This window comes from Ursus maritimus, unplaced genomic scaffold (genome assembly GCF_017311325.1).
Source record: "Ursus maritimus isolate PB19 unplaced genomic scaffold, ASM1731132v1 scaffold_19, whole genome shotgun sequence".
In the NCBI taxonomy this organism is placed as follows: domain Eukaryota; kingdom Metazoa; phylum Chordata; class Mammalia; order Carnivora; family Ursidae; genus Ursus; species Ursus maritimus.
Window position 1 is genome coordinate 45,677,616 of NW_024424341.1, and position 18,432 is coordinate 45,696,047.

Here is an 18,432-nt window from a genome sequence, read left to right on the forward strand (position 1 = left end):
AAGAGGTGCAGCCTGAGGGAGAGCCTCACTGTGGGGCACTGTTCCGTGGGAGAAGGACTGAAGACAGGGGCTGCCCCAGGTGGGGGAGGGGAGGGAGGCGGGGCACAAGTATTCATTGGAGCCTGGAGCTAAACAGGCAGCGATTTCTACCTGAAAGGGGAGAGGATGTGGGTGTGAGAGCAGAACTCTAGAGGGAGCTGTTCTATTGGGGAGGGGGGTCGAGGGGCGGTGGAAAGGGGTATTTTCAAGAACTACGGCGGAGAGGGGGGTGCAGAAGGACAAAAAGGCATTCTGGGCTGCAGACCAGAATAGAAAGTATTTTTACACCAGGAAGAGGCGGGCGGGGGGGTGTCAGGAGATCTGGGGGCTGTTGTGTGTGCACAGAGATAAGAGGGGCAGTCCTGCAGCACGCCACTAATGCAATACTCTTTGGTGGCAGCCTATAGGGAGTACTAATGGAGGGTTCACGGGCAGTTGCCCTCCATGAGGGAGGGCAATGCTGGTGGCATTTGGGGGGATGTCCTGGAGAAAGCAATGACGGGGGATTATGCAGCAGCGATCCTCTGAGAAAGCATTCATGGGGGGCCCTGGCAGCAGTTTAAGGGATCGCCACAAATGAGGGCGCTTTGGCAGCCGTCCTGCATGGGGGCGTTAATGGGGCAGATGTCTGGAGAGGTCTCACGAGCGAAGAGTGATTGGGGACCCCTGGCGAGGGCCCGGCGGGAGAGGCACTGACGAGGACGTTCTGGGGACCAGAGCGGGCCAGGGCGGGACCCCCCGCCCCCGTTGCCCCCGGGCCCCCGGGCCACGCGCCCCGTCACTCACCGGCGCAGGGGTCTCCGCCGGGAGGAGGCCGAGGAGGCGGAGGAGGCGCCGCCGCTCCGGGGAGACCCGAGGGCCCGACCGGAAGTGCCGCCCCCTCCCCCTCCCCGGCAGCCCCGCGCCGCCCGCCTGCCCGCCCGCCCGGAAGCGGAAGTCGCGCCCGTCTCCGAGGCGCCGGCGTGGAGGAGCGGAAAGAGGGGGCGGTGGCGGCGACCGGGAAGGGGAACTGCGCCTGCGCACTGGCTCGGAGACGCGGACGGGGAAAGCCTAGGCCGCTTCCGGTAGCCGAGCTGAGCAACGTGCGCCTGCGCCCTGAGCGCCGGCCTCCTAGGGCACCGCCCACACGCTCCGAACATCCGGTTCAAACACGCCCCTCGCGTAAACTTCGCACTTAAGCCCCGCCCCCGGTCGGAAACACGCCTATTTTCTGGCTTAATTGCTTAAGCCCCGCCCATTGTCTCAAAAATCCATCCTCCTCGCCCCGGCACCCACGATGTTTCTCCTGTTCTTTCCGGACCTCTGAGTTCCCAAGAACTCCACCTCTCCCTCCTCAGCCCCGCCCACAGCCCCAGCTCTTTCTTCTAAATCGGGCCTCTTAGAGGTCTTTGGCTGAACCAGCCCCCTGCGCTAGCCCGCCCTTTCCTACTGAGCCCCTCGGCCTCAGGGCCTCCCTTCCTTACTCCCTTCTTAGGTACCCCCTTCGCTCCCCTTGGCCCGAATAAGAGGCATGACCACCTCTCAGCTCCCGCCTCTCCTAACACCTTGCTCACCTTGCTCTTCCCTTGAGGCCTCTCCTCTCAGATAAACTCTATGCATTCTTTCTAAAACGCTCCCACCTCTGTCTGCTAACCCCTAAACCAATTCAAGCCCCACCCTTGTTCTCAGAACCTTCCCCTAAGCCCCGCCTACAATTCTCACATACAGCCTCACCCCTCAGTCCCAGCCCCGCCCCTGTCTCCTTAGCCCCGCCCCCCGTGGCCGAAGCTCTTACCTACCTAAGCCTTACCAAAGTTGTCGGTTCTGCTCAAAACCCTGAACTCGGTATTTCCTTACAGTGTCAGGACAAATGAGATGGGGCAAAGTAGTGGGTGCAGAATCTCCAAGAATCTGGCTGGAATGGGGGATGGGGACCTAAAGTCACGTTTGCACAGAGGTTCAATGTTTTACTTAGAGTGGATATTTACAGGGAGTACTTTGAGGTCTGCTGGAGATGAGAGAAGGGGCAAAGGCTTCCTCCAAGCCAGCCTTCAGCCCAAGCGTTATAACAAGGCACATGACGTGGGTTCTCCCAAATTCCATGCACTCCCATCAGGGTGGCATTGGGACGGGAGGACATTTGAGGGAAGGACGAGCCCTGGTACCGTCACACCGAATACACACAGAAGCCAGTAGGCAGAGATTTATTTCCAAGGCCCCTGCCCCCAGGGGCCTGTCAGTCCAGGGGAGGGTGGCAGAAGGCAGCAGGACCCAGGAATTCAGGTCCTCACCCTCGACCCCCTCCCACGACGGGAAGACCACCAGGTATAAGGGTGTCCCAGCTTTCCTGCCCAGGCTCAGCACCAACTGAAATCCCAGCTCGAAACCTGACCCGGGGAGCGGCGGGCCAGGGTGTGGGTCAAGCCAGCTCTTTCCCCTCCGGCTCCTCCACCTCCTCCTCGGCCCCCGCCGTAGCCGGAATGCCCTCGTCATCCCACGGTGGTTCAGGCCCTGGGTCTGGGGAACACAGGGGTACCCCCATGGCCTCGGGGTGCTTGCGTTTGGCATGGCGCCTGAGCGTGTTGGCCTCCGTGAAGCGCAGCCGGCAGACAGGGCACTGGTAAGGGCGCTCCCCGGAGTGGACGCGGTGGTGGTGGGCCAGCTCGCCCGCCTCGCGGAAGCGGCGAGGGCAGAGTGGGCAGCGGAAGGGCCGAAGGCCGGCATGGATGTTGCAGTGCCGCCGCAGGTGGCTGGACCGCTTGAAGGTCTTGCCGCAATCCTTGCACTCATGCGGCTTCAGCTCTGAGTGCGAGATGCTGTGGCGTTCCAGGTCGGAGAGGTAGGGGAAGGCCCGCAGGCACACCGGGCAGAAGTGCGGGGCCTTCTTAGGGCCAGAGCCCTCAGGCACACCTGCCGCTGCCCCCTCAGAGACTGTATAGGGCACACCCTGATCATCGATCAACAGGAGATCGCTGCCACCGCCGCTGCCCACAGGGGCTGTCACCCCCTGTGCCAGCGGGGGCTCCTGCCCTGCCTTGGGGGGTCGGCCCCGTTTGCGAGGGAGGGTGGCCTTGAGCGTCCGATTCGAGGAGGTGGCCCCCCCGGGACGCCTGCCTCGGCGGCCCCGGGGAACAGGAGAAGGTAAGGCCAGAGGTTTTTCTTCCTCCCCGGGCAAAGGCGAAGGCAACGGGTCTGGGCTGGGGGTGTCCATTGAGCAGTGGGGGGCTTGGGTCTGGGCACTGGAGCCAGGCTAAGAGGAGAGAGGGGGCAGCCGTCAGTGCAGGGAGGGTCTGGAGCATCCCTTGTCCCCCAACACCTCGCCCATCCCTTGGTCTGAGTCTCTTCACCTCGCATGGCAGACATTCACCTGGACAGTTATAGCCACACTGGTAGGTAAACTAGCAAGGCAACTCTGGACCAGTTGGTAAACAGACACTGCCCTGGGCCACACAGGTGTCCCCTGAGCCTCCCTAAACCCTCTCTTAGAAGTTCAGGGTCAACTTGAACCAAAACAAAGAAAAAATCTTCACGGGAGGATAGGATAGAGTCCAACTAAGGGTATGGGCCAGTATTTCAATCCTCAATACAAAGAGCCCATCAAACCTGAGCCACGGAGGCCCAGAAATGTTTTGTGCCGCTTCTGATTGGCAAAGTGGGAGAAGTGGGAGTTCAGGACTAGAAGAAGAAAGGGACTGGTCCCAGGTGATGTTTGGCTCCGAGTCATGGATGAAGAAGTACCAGAACTGTGAAATCTGGGCTCCCAAGTCAGAGTTCTGAGTTCAATTCCGGGGTCTGTTGCTCACTCTCTGTGTGGTCTGGGGCAAAGCGCTCATTTCTCTGAGCCTCAGTTAAGCTTTTTGCAAAATAGGACGAAGAGTTCCACCTATTCATACAGACGTCATGAGGATAATGCCCATGAAGTGCTCAGTGCACAGAAGTGTCTAGGAGACAACAGCCCATGTTATCCTGGTGAGTGGCTAAGCTTCACACCAACACTTTGAATAATGGTACATCACCCCCACTTTGCAACTGGGGAAACGGAGGCACAGGAAAGCCAAGTCAGTTGCCCAAGGCCTCTCTGCCAGTAAGTAGCAGGACCAAGACTCGAACCAGATCTCAAGGACCCCAACGGTCCAGGGAGTGAGAAGACATGGACCCAAGGAGACAAGGGGACATCATGGAGTCCCTTACACCTGTGTTAGACTCCAGCTCTGCCGATAATGAACAAGTGACTTTGTTTCTCTGGGCCAGTTTCCACCTCTGTAAAATGGGTATAGCAGTGTTGTCGGGTGGTAAGAGTAAGCACTCAATAAACTACCACCACCAACAGAAGCACCACCTCCATCATCAGAGCCTGGGACCACCAGACTAAGGTGTCAGGAAGGGGAGAGGGAGGAAAGCAGACGTGTAGTTAATAGCCCGGGCTGCAGGTGCCACTGCCCTTGGAACAGGCACACAGACTGAAGGCCAGAGAGGGGCCACCACGTTTCCACCATCACAAGATTCGCTCCGGTGGGAAGGCCTGGACTAGAACCCGGGTTTCTGGGACAGTGCCCTCGCCCCTCGCCCCTCCGTCACCCCCGTACAGGCGCGCGCCCGCCGGCCCGAGCGCGCGGGGCGGGCCCTGCGGGGGCGGCGGCCAATGAGCGGCGCGCGGGCCGCAGACGGCGAGGGCCGCCAGGAAGGGGGTCTGCGCGCGCGCACCCGGGCCGACTCCGCGGGGCGCGAGGTCGGCGCGCGCGCTGCGGCGGGCGCGGGCGCAGAAGCAGGTGTGGGGGCGCGCTCCGGGAGCGCGCGGCCCCGGGCCTCCCCTCCCTCCGCTCCCCTCTCCCCGCCCGGACCCCCGCCTCTCGGGTACCTCATTTGCATGTCGCCTGGGCTCGCGAGTGTGCGCGCGCGGGGGCGAAGGGGCCGGCGCGTGGGAAGGGGCGGGGGCCAGGGGGCCCTGCCCCTCGGCGGCGCGCGCGGGGACGGCCCCGCCCCCTCCCTCCCCCACCCCCTCTCCGTCGGGCCCGGGCCCGCGCTCGCGGGGAACAAAGAGGACGCGCTGGGTCCTAAGGACCGGTCACGTTCTAGCAGAGAACACGCGCCTGCGCGCCGGTCGCCCTCACTGGCCCCGAGCGGGAAATAACCCCACCAAAACATTCCCAACCACGTAAAAATGTCTTTCCTCCCACAAAGCACCCAGAAGGGTGACCCAATCAAAGACAGGTACCGCAAGGATGAGGAGCGGGAAAATGGCTGCTTGTTCCCATAATTAACATGGCGCCTGATTGGCTTCAAAGCCCCCTGGAGGGCTGACAAGATGGAACCTCCTCTTTCCTCCTAACTCTACCACAGTCGCCGAACTTCAATTTTTCTTTTATCCTGATGCAACTCTACCAGGAGGAGCCTGAGGCTGCGAGAAGGGAATCTGCCCTGATCCATGTTAATACCCGTCAGGGCAGGCACGGAGGGGAAGAGGCCGCGCGGGAAGCTTGTTGCCCTTAGTCTGTATGGCGCCGGGAGTCACCCTAGGCCCCGCCCCCACCCTGCCCTCAGCAAAGATGGCGCCATCCTGGCTTCTCCAACCTCCAGTGCTAGGGGATGGGACGGGAAACAGGGAGAAGGGCGGGCGGTGGGGAGGGGGAAGCCAAGGGGGCGGGAGAAAGGAGGAGTGTGGGGGTGAAGGGAGTCGAGGCGGAAGTCGAGAGGCCCCCGGGTGGAAGTGACGCTACCCCCGCTGCCCAAAATGTCGGCGCCCAGAGGGAGGTGTAAGTAATTAAAGAGAAAAGCCGACTGACTTTCCCGGCCTCCTGGGGCCGCCCCAGGGCTCCAGAACCCCCGCTCCGAACGAGCGAGGTGGACTCGCCTGGCTGCGGGTCCCGCCTGACCTGCTCCTGCCCCGGGCGCCCCGGGCCGCACCTTTTAGGGACAGGGGGGAGGGGCACAAAAGGCCGGTACTCGGGGCTTCGGTCCCAGAGCCGACTGGGGGGGGAGGGGGCAGCAGCCCTGCAGGAGACTGGGTGGGAAGGAGGCGGGGCTTCGTGGTGTCAGGGGCGGAGCAATCGCGGGGAGGAGCTTCCTGAGTGGGCGTGGCTTAGAATGGAAATGGGCTGGGCTTGAAGGATGGAAGGGACGTACCTGGGGCTGAGTGGAGAAATGGGGCTCACGGAGAAGGTGGGCGCGGCTTAGAGTGGAAAGGAAGTAGTTGGTCTAGGAGTAGGCACGGTGAGGTGATGGGATTGAGGTGTGCAATTTGGCTAGTTGTATTGGAATTAATAAGTCTTCGTAACCTAAGTGCAGTGACTTAGAGGGGTGGGGAGGGACTCCCAGGGGAAGGCTGAGAAAGAGAGGTTGAGGGGAAGGCCTTGCAAAGGACTGCTTCCTTCCAGGCTAGGTTTCAAGGAAAAACTGAGTGGCGTTTTGGAGGCAGACGGAGAAGAGGTGGTGGGACTTAGGGAACTCAGAGGAACTTAGCAAATAGTAGTAATCAGAACAGCTTACCTGTCGAGCCCTTGCTGTGCCCTAAGTAAGCGCGCAGTGTGCATTGCCACAGTCTTGCGTAGTCCTCACCTCCACTCCATGAGGTAGGTACTCCTGTTTTCCCTATTTTGCAGATGGACAGAGTTTCAGTTGGTTTCACTGGAGGTTCCAGGACTGGTTCTGGTCGCCCTGGAAGGTTGACTCAAGTGCACTTAGCCCCAAATCTTTGTCCTCTCATTCCCTAGGAATGTGAATCTTTATCTGAAGATAAATTTCACTCTTGAAGAAGAGTGGGAGGGACTTTCAGAGGGGAAGGGTCTTGTCGAGGAATATAAGAGGCTTCGGGAACAGTGCGGGGACTTTGGGAGGAGTAGGTGGGACCTGATTGAGAGTGGGCGGTGCTTACCAACAGTGGGCGCGGTTTAGAGAGGAGTGGAGAGTACATTGGAAAAGAAGGGGAGAGGCTTAAAAACCGTCCAGTAGGATAGAAACGACCTGGCACTGATTAGGAAGATTGGCAGATGAGTGGGAGAAGGGTTTGTAGGAGAGTGGGAGGGGCTTACAGAGCAGTGGGTGTGGCTTGGAGGGAAGTGGGAAGGGTTTCCAGGGGGCAGGTGGTGGGTGTGTGAATCCAGGGAGCCTGATGGAGAGGGCTCATGGGAAGCTGACTCCACCTACCTGCCCTCCGTGTCTCCTCCCTGCTCCAGAGAGAGCCTCCATTCGCCACTGCCCTCGCACCACGCCATCATGGATGATGCCCCGCTGCCAGTGCCCCCGGTCCCGGCCCCGGCCCCGGCCCCAGCACCTCCCGCTGCTGCTCCCCGGGTCCCATTTCACTGCAGTGAGTGTGGCAAGAGCTTCCGCTACCGCTCGGACCTTCGGCGCCACTTCGCCCGGCACACTGCACTCAAACCCCACGCGTGTCCACGCTGTGGCAAGGGCTTCAAACACAGCTTCAACCTGGCCAACCACCTGCGTTCGCACACCGGCGAGCGGCCCTACCGCTGCTCTGCCTGCCCTAAGGGGTTCCGAGACTCCACCGGCCTGCTGCACCACCAGGTGAGTCCCACAGCTGGACGCAGGCTGGCCTCCATGGGCTGGACACACCCTTGGAGCCGCAGGGCTCCACGCTGGGCAGCAGAGAGCACTGTGTTTTCTCATTTAGCCTTAACAGTTCTCCAGGAAGGCACTACCAGTCGAAAGGACTCGTTGCTCAAAATCTGTCTCTGCTACTCACAAAGGCCAGTCTCTGTAAGGCACGGTCTTGCACGGTACACGGGCCACATTTCAAGTGCCCAAGAGCCACATGTCACTGGTGGCTGCCACATTGGTTAGAGGCAGATATAGAACATTTCCATCATTGCAGAAAGTTCTGTTGGACAGTTCTTGCTCTAGAAGTTGGACACTTACCTTGAAAAGCCACCTCCCACCCCAGGGGGTTCTAAAAGCTCCTGTCACCTTTCCCCAACACCCACTGCTGTAGAGGACATCAGTAGGACATCCGAAAGTTTGCCGGCAATAATTCTAATTTCTAGGAATCGAGTCGTTCTTTAGTGTGATTTTATCCTATCATCACAAGAACCCAGCGAAGGTGGCACATCTTACTGTGCCCATGTTACACAGGAGAAAAGCAGAGCCCCGGAGATGATGTTTACTTGCCCGCTTGTCACAGAGAGTGGAGGGCAGAACTGGGATTCGAACCCAGGCGTGTTAGTGCTCAGAGCCCTAGTACTTGGCCACTCTCCCAGGGAGTCCCAGTCTCCTCTGCGGGCTTGTTGAAAATGAGTAAGAGTTAGTCTGGAAGAATGGGGGGAAGAGCCTTCCAGCCTTCAGGAACAGCACGTGCAAAAGTCCTGAGGATGAAGGGACCGAACGAATGCCAACATGACCCAAATTAGAGAAGACAGGTGAGAGGGTTGAAGCTAGATGGGGCTTTGCAGACGTGGCAGGGAGCTCGGGTCGCATCCTTTTGGGAGTGCAGGAATCTGACCTTCGGGCTAGACCCTCAGCCCTGACACTGTCCTCTCCCTCCTGCCCTCCCAGGTCGTCCACACTGGCGAGAAGCCCTACTGCTGCCTGGTCTGCGAGCTCCGCTTCTCCTCACGCTCAAGCCTGGGCCGCCACCTCAAGCGCCAGCACCGCGGGGTACTCCCGTCCCCTCTGCAATCCGGCCCAGGCCTGCCAGCCCTGAGCGCGCCCTGCTCCGTCTGCTGCAATGTCGGGCCCTGCTCGGTGTGCGGGGGCGCGGGGGCCGGTGGCGGAGAGGGCCCAGAGGGGGCAGGCGCGGGCCCGGGCAGCTGGGGGCTGGCAGAGGCCGCTGCCGCCGCCGCCGCCTCGCTACCCCCCTTTGCGTGTGGAGCCTGCGCCCGGCGCTTTGACCACGGCCGCGAGCTGGCGGCCCACTGGGCGGCGCACACGGATGTGAAGCCCTTCAAGTGCCCGCGCTGCGAGCGCGATTTCAACGCCCCCGCGCTGCTGGAGCGGCACAAGCTGACGCACGACCTGCAGGGCCCGGGCGCGCCCCCTGTGCAGGCCTGGGCCCCGGGGGCCAGCGCTGGGCCAGACCCGGCCGGCGACAGTGGCGGTGCTGCGGAGGCGGGCGACGCCCAACCGGCCTGGGACGGCGGGCTGCTCCTGGGCCGCGCAGGGGGCGGCGTGCCCGAGCTCGGGGGGCTGCTCCCAGAAGGCGGCGGGGAAGCCCCTGCCCCGGCAGCCGCAGCCGAGGCGTCGGAAGACACCCTGTACCAGTGCGACTGCGGGACCTTCTTCGCGTCGGCCGCGGCGCTGGCCAGCCACCTGGAGGCCCACTCGGGCCCCGCCACGTACGGCTGCGGCCACTGCGGGGCCCTGTACGCGGCGCTGGCGGCCCTGGAGGAGCACCGGCGGGCCAGCCACGGCGAGGGCGGTGGAGCCGAGGCAGCCCCCGTGGCCCCTGAGGGGGAGCCCGCGCCTGGGGAGGCCGCGTCCGGCTCCGGCCGGGGCAAGAAGATCTTCGGCTGCTCCGAGTGCGAGAAGCTGTTCCGCTCGCCGCGCGACCTGGAGCGCCATGTGCTGGTGCACACGGGCGAGAAGCCGTTCCCGTGCCTCGAGTGCGGCAAGTTCTTTCGCCACGAGTGCTACCTCAAGCGCCACCGGCTGCTGCATGGCACCGAGAGGCCCTTCCCCTGCCACATCTGCGGCAAGGGCTTCATCACGCTCAGCAACCTCTCGCGGCACCTGAAGCTGCACCGGGGCATGGACTGACCCGCCAGGCCGCGCCTCCGCCCCACCGCCCCTCCCCAGGGGCTGCTCTCCGGGCCCGAGGCCAGTTACCCGGGCCCTGCCGTCAGGGGACCCCGGCTGGAGATAGGGGGCCACCAGACACCCACACAGGCCCCTGAGCTGGGGGCAGCAACTAAACGGAGAGACTCCTCAGCTCCGGGGTCCGGGATATAGGAAGAGACTCCCGAGCTTTGGGGCCCCTGGAATAAATGCTGGGCACCCCCAAATCCACAGGTTTCCCCAAGCTGTGGGGACCTAGCAATGAAAAAATGGGTCTCTACAAGTACTTCTCATCTTGAGGACCCTAGTAATAAAAGATGGGCATCCTTCCCGCAAAGGAAGACTGCCCCTCTCCCCAAGAGCCATCATTCCCAATGACCTTGATCTGGAGAATGGGGGGACAGGCCCCGAATTTCCCTGGATCCCCCCAAATGCTACCCACCAGTCACTGGTGCCCCTTCCCCAAAACATTGGATATAGTCGGATCTGCCTTCCCCCCAACCCCATTTCATTCCTTATGCTGAAGAGGACCAGGGTAGATGCCCCCTGCCCTCACCCCCCCCCTCCCCAATTAGGTCTCCCTCCCCTACTGCAGAATGGATCCACCCTAATGATCTTCCCCATCCCAAACACTAGAATAGGCTGGTTTGAAATCCCTCCTGCCCAGTAGAATGAACTGAGTCAGATACACACCCCTGTCCACTGGAATGGGCTGGCCCAGGTTGTGGCCTGCACCCCACCCTCCTTAGGCGAATATGGCAGACACTCCTCCCTTCCTGTAGAGTGCGGGCCAGTCCTCATCATTCCCCGTCCTGTGAGCTCATCTGAGTGGGAGGCAGTGGACATTGGGGTTTTCCTCCCGCTCTGCCAGAGCACCTGTCTTTCCATCTCTGTTGGTTTGTCTGTCTATGTGTTCCTCTCAACCCCAAGCGGAAGGGGGGTTTGGCCAAGGGGTTTCCCCCTGTGAGCCTCAACCTTGCCCCTCATCCCACTCCCTAATGTCTCCAGGACCCCAATAAACCTCGTCCTGTCGGTCACTGCGGTCTCATTTTCTGATCCTTGGCTCCAGAGAGGTGGGGGATTTCTCCCACCCTGATTTAGGATGAGCTCCCTAAATAGAGACAGATCTTTCCTCCCTCCTGACAAATGTTGAGTCCCTTAGGTAGTGCACGACCATTAAAATCAGAAGTGGCTTAAGTTTCATCTCAGCGGAACCCTGTCCCTTAAGCACAAGATCCACCTCCAATGGACTGAATGTGCCCCATAGAACCAAACATGCCCTTTAGAAACCATCGATCCCATAAGACATGCCCCTCTAAAAACCAAACTGTCTCCTTAAAGAAAAGTCCTACCCCTCAGAAGAGACCCTATATCTTAGACTCTGCCTCCGGGAGACCAAATGTATACGTTAGACACTGTATTCAACCCCAAGAATAGTATTCACCCATCAGGGAAGGAGTCAGTCATTCCTGTTTTCTCCTAGGCACTAGATTACATTCCTGTCCTGAGTGCTTTTCTGTGCCAGGCACTGTAATCCCCTCTGGGGATCCAAAGAACTCCTCATGGGGCTTATATTTTAGCGTTTGGGCAGTGGGGTGGAGAAAAGTAATCAAAGAAATAGAAGTTATTTCAGGTGGTTCTGAGCATGCTGAAGGAGGGGAGGAAAGATGTTAAGAAAGTGAGTGACTCCGTGACAATGCCATCTCAGTTCAGGTGTCCCGTGGACATCTCTACAGAGACAGCATTTGTTCTGAAACCTGAAGGGTGATGAGAGACCAGCAAGCCTGAGGGGCACAGAGGAGGAAGGGATGAAGGGAAGTCGAGAGGTCAGGTCCTGCCACAGAGCCTGGTGGGCCAAGACAGCCGTTTCACTGTGCTCTCCAGGCAATCGAATGTAAGATTTTCGCGTGGAGGGGTGTGACCACTCTTGCACTTTACAAAGTTCCCTCCAGCTGCTGAATGGAGAAGGAACTGGAGACAGCAGGAGAGGTTTGTAGGAGCCTAAAGCAGAGTGGTGGAGAGAAATGGGTGGATTCAAGATGAATTCTGTAGGTGGAGTGTGAGTGTGTGTGTGTGTGTGTGTGTGTGTAATTGGAAGGGAGGAATCAGGAGGGACGACTGGTTGGGTGGTGGCAATTTGTGTTAAGGCCAGAAAAGGGGAAGAACAAGTTTGGATGGGGGCTTAGGGGGATCAAGAATTCCATCTGGAGCTTTTTAAATTTAAGTTGCTGGGGAGATTGGCATGCACTAGTAGGGCTGAAGATGTGCGTGTCCTGTGATACAGTGATCCCCCTGCTAGGCACGGACCCTAGAGAAACTCCTTCACCTGCACCAGGAGACACATTTAAAACATTCCCAGCAGCAAGCTGTACAGCCTCAAACTCTGAACAACTGATCTGTCATTGCTATGGTCTGAATGTTTGTGTTCCCATCAAAACCTCTGTGTTGAAATCCTAAAGCCCGACGTAACAGGATTTGGAGATGGAGTTTTTGGGAGGTGCCTAAGTCGTGAGGGTGAGTCTTCATGCACGAGACCAGTGCCCTCATTTAGAAGGCTCCAGAGAGATCCCTAGCCCTTCCTACCCCGCCAGGACACAGTGAGAAGCACTGGCCATAAACCCAGAAGAGGGCCTTCCCCACAAGACAAGCATGCTGGTGCCTTGATCCTGGACTTCAGTCTCCAGAACTGTGAGCAATAAATTTCTGTTGTTTATAAGCCACCCAGTCTGTGAGATTTTGTTACAGGAGCTGGAATCTGTCAACAATGTAGCAGATAAATAAACGGTGGTGTGTTAGGCTATGGGATACTAGACAGCAGCGAAGTAAAGGATGCAGATACACACAATTACGCGCATGAAGGTTACAAAGAAGCCCAATGCACGAAGCCGAATACACAGAGTATGAATCCATTTACATCATCTTCAAAAGCAAGCAAAACGAAATTCTAATATTGTTTAGGATGTATTGTGAACCATCTAGAAAAGCAAGAAAACCTTCTCCCATAAAACTCAGAACCATGGGGTGGGATGGGTTCGGATTGGAATGGGACTTGTCAAACCTTCTATGGACTCTGGGGCGGCTGCTAACATCCCGTTTCTTAATCGGGTGATCTATTGACAATTATTTGTTAACTGTGTCTGTATAGTGCCCTTTTAGTTTATACGTCTTATATTTCACAAGGAAAAAAAAATAGAGGAGGGAGACATATATCTGGGGGGGGGTGTGAGAAAACAAGATATTTTTGCCATGAGATCCACAGTTGCTCATTGGAAGGCTCCAGGTCAGCTCCTGGGGACGCTCAACCTTAGAGATCCTTCCTCTCCACTATCCTGCCCGGGAACCTGGAACCAGACTCATTCCCTGGGGCAAAAAACAAAAACAAAAAAACCTGTCTTGGAGCAACAGACCCGCCCCCTTGGATTCAGGCACCGCCCCACGGACAAGACCCGCCCACTTCGAGACCTGCTCGGCTGGAGCTCGGAGAGTCTGGAAAAGGGCCAGGGTTGTCATGGAGATGGCCGCAGGCTAGGTATTAATGAATAGGGACCTCTGGAGGCTGAGGCTCCACCCACCTCACCTCCAACCCAATCTTTTCTCTGCTGAGACAATAGCGGCAGGGACTCACCCATTTCCCGCGGGCCTCCCGAGGGCCTGGCGCAGGGCTGGACCTTGTACCTAACGCTTCTCACTGTGGCCCCATTTCATAGATGTGCTAATTGAGGCGCAGAAGGGGTGGGAAGGATTTTACTCTGGGGGCGTTCTCCATCTCTGCAGAGCGCCAATTACTGGGCTGAAGCTGATGAATCCGACGGGTCTGCCGGAGGAGCTGACTCTCGGAGCTGACCATTCGAGCCAGCCACCTGCACGCTCAGCTGAGCTCGGCATGTCCCCATCACCTCAGTTTTCTCCCTCCAGGGCCGTCACCCTCTCTTGAAGCCCCAGCTCACCCCTCCTCACTCATTCCTCATCCACTTTTCTGGGCGCCGCTGGGCGCTGACGGGTGAGCAGTGAAGCAAACTGGCAAAGCCGAACCCTGCCCTCAGGGAATTTATATTCCAGGGGAGGGGAGATAGGCAATCAGTGGGTAACCCACAAGGAGCCTAATGCTTGTTTGCGATATGGACAGGTTGAAAATTAAGGCGGAGTGAGGACTACAGGGTGACGGGAGGGCTGTTTTAGCTTGGGTGGACAAGACAGGTGTCTCTGAGGACGTCTGGAAGAAATGAGGGGAGTAAGGACACTTTATCGAAATTTAGGGGAAGGGCATTCCAGGCGGGGGAACGGCACGTTCAAAGGCCCTGAGTCCACAAAGAGCAAAAAGGGTGGTGTGGCTGAAGCAGAGTGAAGCAGGAGAGAGGTAGCAAACTGTCGAGGGAGGCTCCAGGGGCCAGACCTGTCGAGCCTTACAGGCAGGGGGTGAGGAACACGGGAGGAAAGGATGGGAAGCCACGGGAGGCTGACAGGATGTGATTCTGCGTGTGCGAGACTGGCGGCGCGGCAGGGGCTCTGGAGGCAGGAGAGCCAATGAGGAGGCAGCCGCAGGGGGACTGGCACCCAGGAGTGCAGGCCTGAGCCAATCAGCGCTAGGTCCCGCCCCCTGCCCGGGCGCCTGCAGCCCCGCGGAGGCCCGCACTGCCCAGGCGCCCTCTCTCACCTGGGCCCGCGCCCCGCCTCCTCCCCGCTCCCAGCCTAGGTCTCCTTTGCATCCGGCCGGGCCTCCAAGCGGGTCCCAGAGGAATTTCTCTAAAACACTAATCGGATCATGTGACTCTGCAGCTTAAAACCTTTTTCAATGGCTTCTCAGTGCACTAGGAATGTGTCCAGCATTCAGCCCCTACTAAGAGGTGGGACACAGTGGCTCGTGCAGCTCCCGGCCTCCCTCCACCACACTGCTGCCTTTGCTGTCCCAATCCAAGGCCTGGAGTCTCCCCCAAGACAAGATCTCCCTCCCCACCCTGCAATATGCTCTTCCCTCTGCTTGAAATTTTATTTCCCACCATTCCGTTTCTGAATTTCCCTCCCTCCCTCCCTTCCTTCCTTTTTTTTGGGGGGGGAGGGGGAATGTTAAGCCTTTAAAATATAGATAAGGAAATAACACCCCCCCAGGTATAGACTCAGAAGAATTGAAAATAACCGTTCAAACGAAAACTTATACACGAACGTTCATAACAGCACTATTCACAACAGCCAAAAGGTAGCAACAACCTGAATATCCGTGAACGAATGAATGGACAAATGTAGTTTACCCGTACAGTGGAGCATTATTCAACCAGCGAAAGGAAACGACGTACTCATACACGCCACAACATAGACGAATCTCGAAAACATGCTAAGTGAAAGAAGCTGGTCATAAGAGATTATGTATCGTATGACTCGACTGATATGAAATGTCCGCAGTTGGCAAAGCCATAGAGCGACAACGTTGATTACTGGTTGCCAGGGGCTGGGAGGAGAAGGAAATGGGGAGCGACAGCTTAATGGAACTAGATTTCTGTTGGGGAAGATGAAAAAGTTCTGAAACCAGATGGTGGGATGGTCGCGTGACATGGAGAATGTACTTAATGCCACTATTAATGCCACCCAGACACCCAACACCCATAGACTGTCTATCAGCTTTGATGAAACATTAGAGGTATACCTCACTCTCCACGGGCCCCTCTGGGATGTGATTGCTTCTCCCTGCTACAACGTAATCCTACCACGAATTTGGTGCTTATTGTTTCCATGGATATTTTTGGACTTTCACTCCTATGTATACATCCTTTAAAAAATAGTATTATTGACCAGGTGCTTTTAAAAGTCATGCTCTTCGCCACTGTCATTTCTCCCATCTCTTTGTGAATTGCAAACACTCACTGAGACTCACTAGCTTTGAAATGTTGTGGTACCTCGCTTTACTGCTCTTTAAAATGGGAGAATAATGCGACCCAGCCCATAAGGTAAGGAGAAACAAATGGGTCTGTATTTGTAAAGCACTTACAAGACTAAGCTAATCCTTATTTTCATTTGATTTATTTTTATTGCTCCCCCCTTTTTATTTCTTGTTCCTTTACTTTTTTGAGTATGGAGCACATTCACATGGTTTCAAATTCAAGAAGTACAGAAGGATAGAGTGCCGCGAGTTTCAGTTCTGGGACTTAGACAATGTTGCCAGTTTCCTCTCTCTTCTTCCAGACACAACCCACTGATAAGAACAGATCTAGTTAGAACAGGTTGCAGGCTGTTTTCCACCTTCCTTTCTGCCCCCCCTCCCCTTCATGTGTTATCACTTGGAGCCTATCCATATTTTTACACAGCAAATTTCTTCATCCTTTTTTTTTTTTTTTTTTGGACACACAGCATTCCACTGGGCAGATCAATTATGACGCCGCTCGAATCCCACAAGGATGGGCATTTAGCTCATTTTCAGTCTTTTGCAGCGGTATGCAATAGTGCACTGGTTCACCTGGGACGATGTCGTTTCGCATGTTTCTGAACAGATCTATCTGACAGATATGTTCCTGGAATTGCTCACGTGTTAAGGCTGTTCCAAATTTCACTCACCCCAGCCATGTACGGAAAGGTCCTATTTCCCACACTCTTTCCAACAATGTTCCGCGTATTCCCCCTTAAAAGGCGACAGGCTGCAGGCGTTCCTCCTGCTGCAACCCCCCTGCGCCAAGCATCGGGCATTTGACATGCGTTGAGGTGCATTTCTCTCTCGTTTCCCTTAGCTCATCCTTTTCATCCCCAACCCTTGGCTTTCATCCTGCAGGTTTCAGCTGAAACACGGTTACCTCCCGGAAGACCTTGAGGATTGCTCTCACCCCAGTGGGAGAGGAGCTCAGGGCCTCCTCTGTTCTCTGTCTTCCCACCAAATCCTCTTTCCCGCGTGACAGTACATTTTCCAGGAAGGCGATTGGATCTGTGTCTGACTGCCTCCTCCGTCTGACAGTGAGCTTCCTGCAGACAGGGTCCAATGGCCTCTGCCTGCCACCGTAGCTCCAGCACCAAGGACAGAGCTAGCCCACAGTAGGTGCTCAGTAAATACTCTGGCTTAAGATCCAGGGACTATATGCAGCAAAATATATGCAGAAGGACTCGGGAGCACAAGATGCTCAGTCCATGCTGGTCTCTTAGGAGCGAATGCATATCCACAGGGCTCGTTACCGAGGTGGCCACTGGGGCCAGGAGAAGGGGCAGTCGCTTGCTCAGGCAGCCAAGTGAAGGTGGGAGTGGGGTTCTAGTCCTGAGCGCCTCTACTTTGCCTGAGGCCTCTGCCACTGCCTCATTCACCTCCCTCCCCTGGCTCCCCCTCGCCCAACACAGTGCCTGGCACAGACAGGACCTGATAAATGTGTATTTGTTGAAGGAATGAATGAATATGTGTGTCTGCTGGGGTGGGGAGGGGAGGGTAGCTGCATCCAGCCTCCCAGGCCCCCAGCCCCCTCCCCGTGCTGGACCCAGGAATCCAAGCCGCCCGCCCTCCCCACCCCCTGGGTCCCCTCGTCCTCCCGTTTCCGGCCTTCCAGCCAGTCTTTCCTCTTTTGGGCTCAGTCGAGAGGCCGGGTTTCCGGGGGGAAGGCTTAGGCGGTGACACCGAGCCCAGCCTCCTCCACCCCCCACCACGCTCGGGCCCTCCCTCCCTCCCCGCCACCACCGTCCGCGTTTGGCCGGCCGCGGGGAAGGAAGAAAGGAGCGAAGGAGGCGGAGGTAAGAACCAGGCGCCCAGCGATCAGGGCCGAGCCCCAGGACCAGGGTTCGGAATTCCCCGAGGCCTCCACCCGCAGTCCCAATTCTGCTGATCACGCCTGCGGGGAACCGCAGGCTGGGCCCGGTGGGGAGCTCGCCCCCCATGGGGACCTAGGGCTCCGGACCCCAGCAGCCTTGGTGGGGGGCAGGCGTCCAGGGGCTGGGCCCTCAGCAGCCTTCTCCCTGGAGAATTCGGGCAGCTGAGCCCTCAGCCCCTCCTCTCCCTTGTCTTAGGAGCCCAGCCCCCTCCCCCAATCCTCTCTGCCACTGGGACCCAGGGATCCATAACCCCCACCTACAGGAGTGGATTCCAGTCACCTCCCAAACCTGGGGTCCCAAGCCCCAGCTCCCACCTCTCTCAGTCCCAGGAGTCCAGAGCCCCAGGCTCCCCCCTGCCCAAGAGTCTGAGCCCTCCTACCCCTGGCCTCTCCCAGACCCTGGTCTGGGCACCCACACTGCATTTCCGGGGCCTCCCAATGTTGAATTCCACCCCCTCCACTGGGGCACCACAAGCTGGATCCCAGCCCCTCCCAAAATGCTCCAGCGGGGCCCTGGAGAAAAATCACTTGGCTGTTTCCCTGTCTCCTCTTCTGTCTGTATCTCTGGCTTGTGCTCTCTCTCTGTCTCTCTGTCTCTCCCTGCCTCCATCCTTCTGTGGTTCTTCTGATCTCTGTGTTTGCACCATCTCTCCCAAAATCTCTTTGTTTTCTCTCTATCTCTGTCTCTGCTGGGAGTCCCCATCTCTCTCTCCTGCTGTCTCCCACCGTCCTGTCTTTACCACTTCTGCTCTCTGTCTATCCCTGGGTCTCTGCCTCTGCTCTTTCTGTCTTGCTGGCTCTCTCCTCTGCCTGGCTAAACAACTGACCGGCACTGAATCTCCATCTCTCTCTGTCTCTGCTGCTCTGCCTCACCCCACACATCTCCCTTTATCTGACCCACTCCATGCCCCCCCCCCCC

General features: G+C 57.8%; 4 protein-coding genes across 5 annotated transcripts in view; 2 read left to right on the forward strand and 2 right to left on the reverse strand.

The window, feature by feature from the left end:
• Positions 1 to 933, reverse strand: part of ZNF865 (zinc finger protein 865) — an 11,201-nt gene extending 10,268 nt beyond the window's left edge. The window contains exon 1 of the mRNA XM_040634387.1: positions 826 to 933. The gene's annotated coding sequence lies outside the window, so the exon portion shown is untranslated. The remainder of the gene's footprint in view (positions 1 to 825) is intronic.
• Positions 934 to 2,206: 1,273 nt separating this feature from the next.
• ZNF524 (zinc finger protein 524) lies at positions 2,207 to 5,005 on the reverse strand. The gene is made up of 2 exons (XM_040633794.1): positions 4,877 to 5,005; positions 2,207 to 3,268 (listed from the first exon to the last, which is right to left on the reverse strand). Exon 2 carries the CDS (start codon positions 3,227 to 3,229, stop codon positions 2,438 to 2,440), a length of 792 nt encoding a protein of 263 aa, XP_040489728.1. The 5' UTR covers positions 3,230 to 3,268; positions 4,877 to 5,005; the 3' UTR covers positions 2,207 to 2,437.
• A 665-nt stretch (positions 5,006 to 5,670) lies between these two features.
• Positions 5,671 to 10,781, forward strand: FIZ1 (FLT3 interacting zinc finger 1). 2 transcript variants are annotated; one of them, XM_040633796.1, is made up of 3 exons: positions 5,671 to 5,771; positions 7,191 to 7,542; positions 8,527 to 10,781. In XM_040633796.1, the coding sequence occupies exons 2-3, from the start codon at positions 7,231 to 7,233 to the stop codon at positions 9,724 to 9,726; spliced, it is 1,512 nt and encodes a 503-aa protein (XP_040489730.1). In that variant the 5' UTR covers positions 5,671 to 5,771; positions 7,191 to 7,230; the 3' UTR covers positions 9,727 to 10,781. The 2 variants fall into 2 exon arrangements, with proteins under 2 accessions (XP_040489730.1, XP_008708061.2); XM_008709839.2 differs by lacking the exon at positions 5,671 to 5,771 and adding an exon at positions 5,985 to 6,587.
• Positions 10,782 to 17,285: 6,504 nt separating this feature from the next.
• ZNF579 (zinc finger protein 579) overlaps positions 17,286 to 18,432 on the forward strand; it is a 4,487-nt gene continuing 3,340 nt past the window's right edge. Inside the window, exon 1 of the mRNA XM_040633797.1 lies at positions 17,286 to 17,436. The gene's annotated coding sequence lies outside the window, so the exon portion shown is untranslated. The remainder of the gene's footprint in view (positions 17,437 to 18,432) is intronic.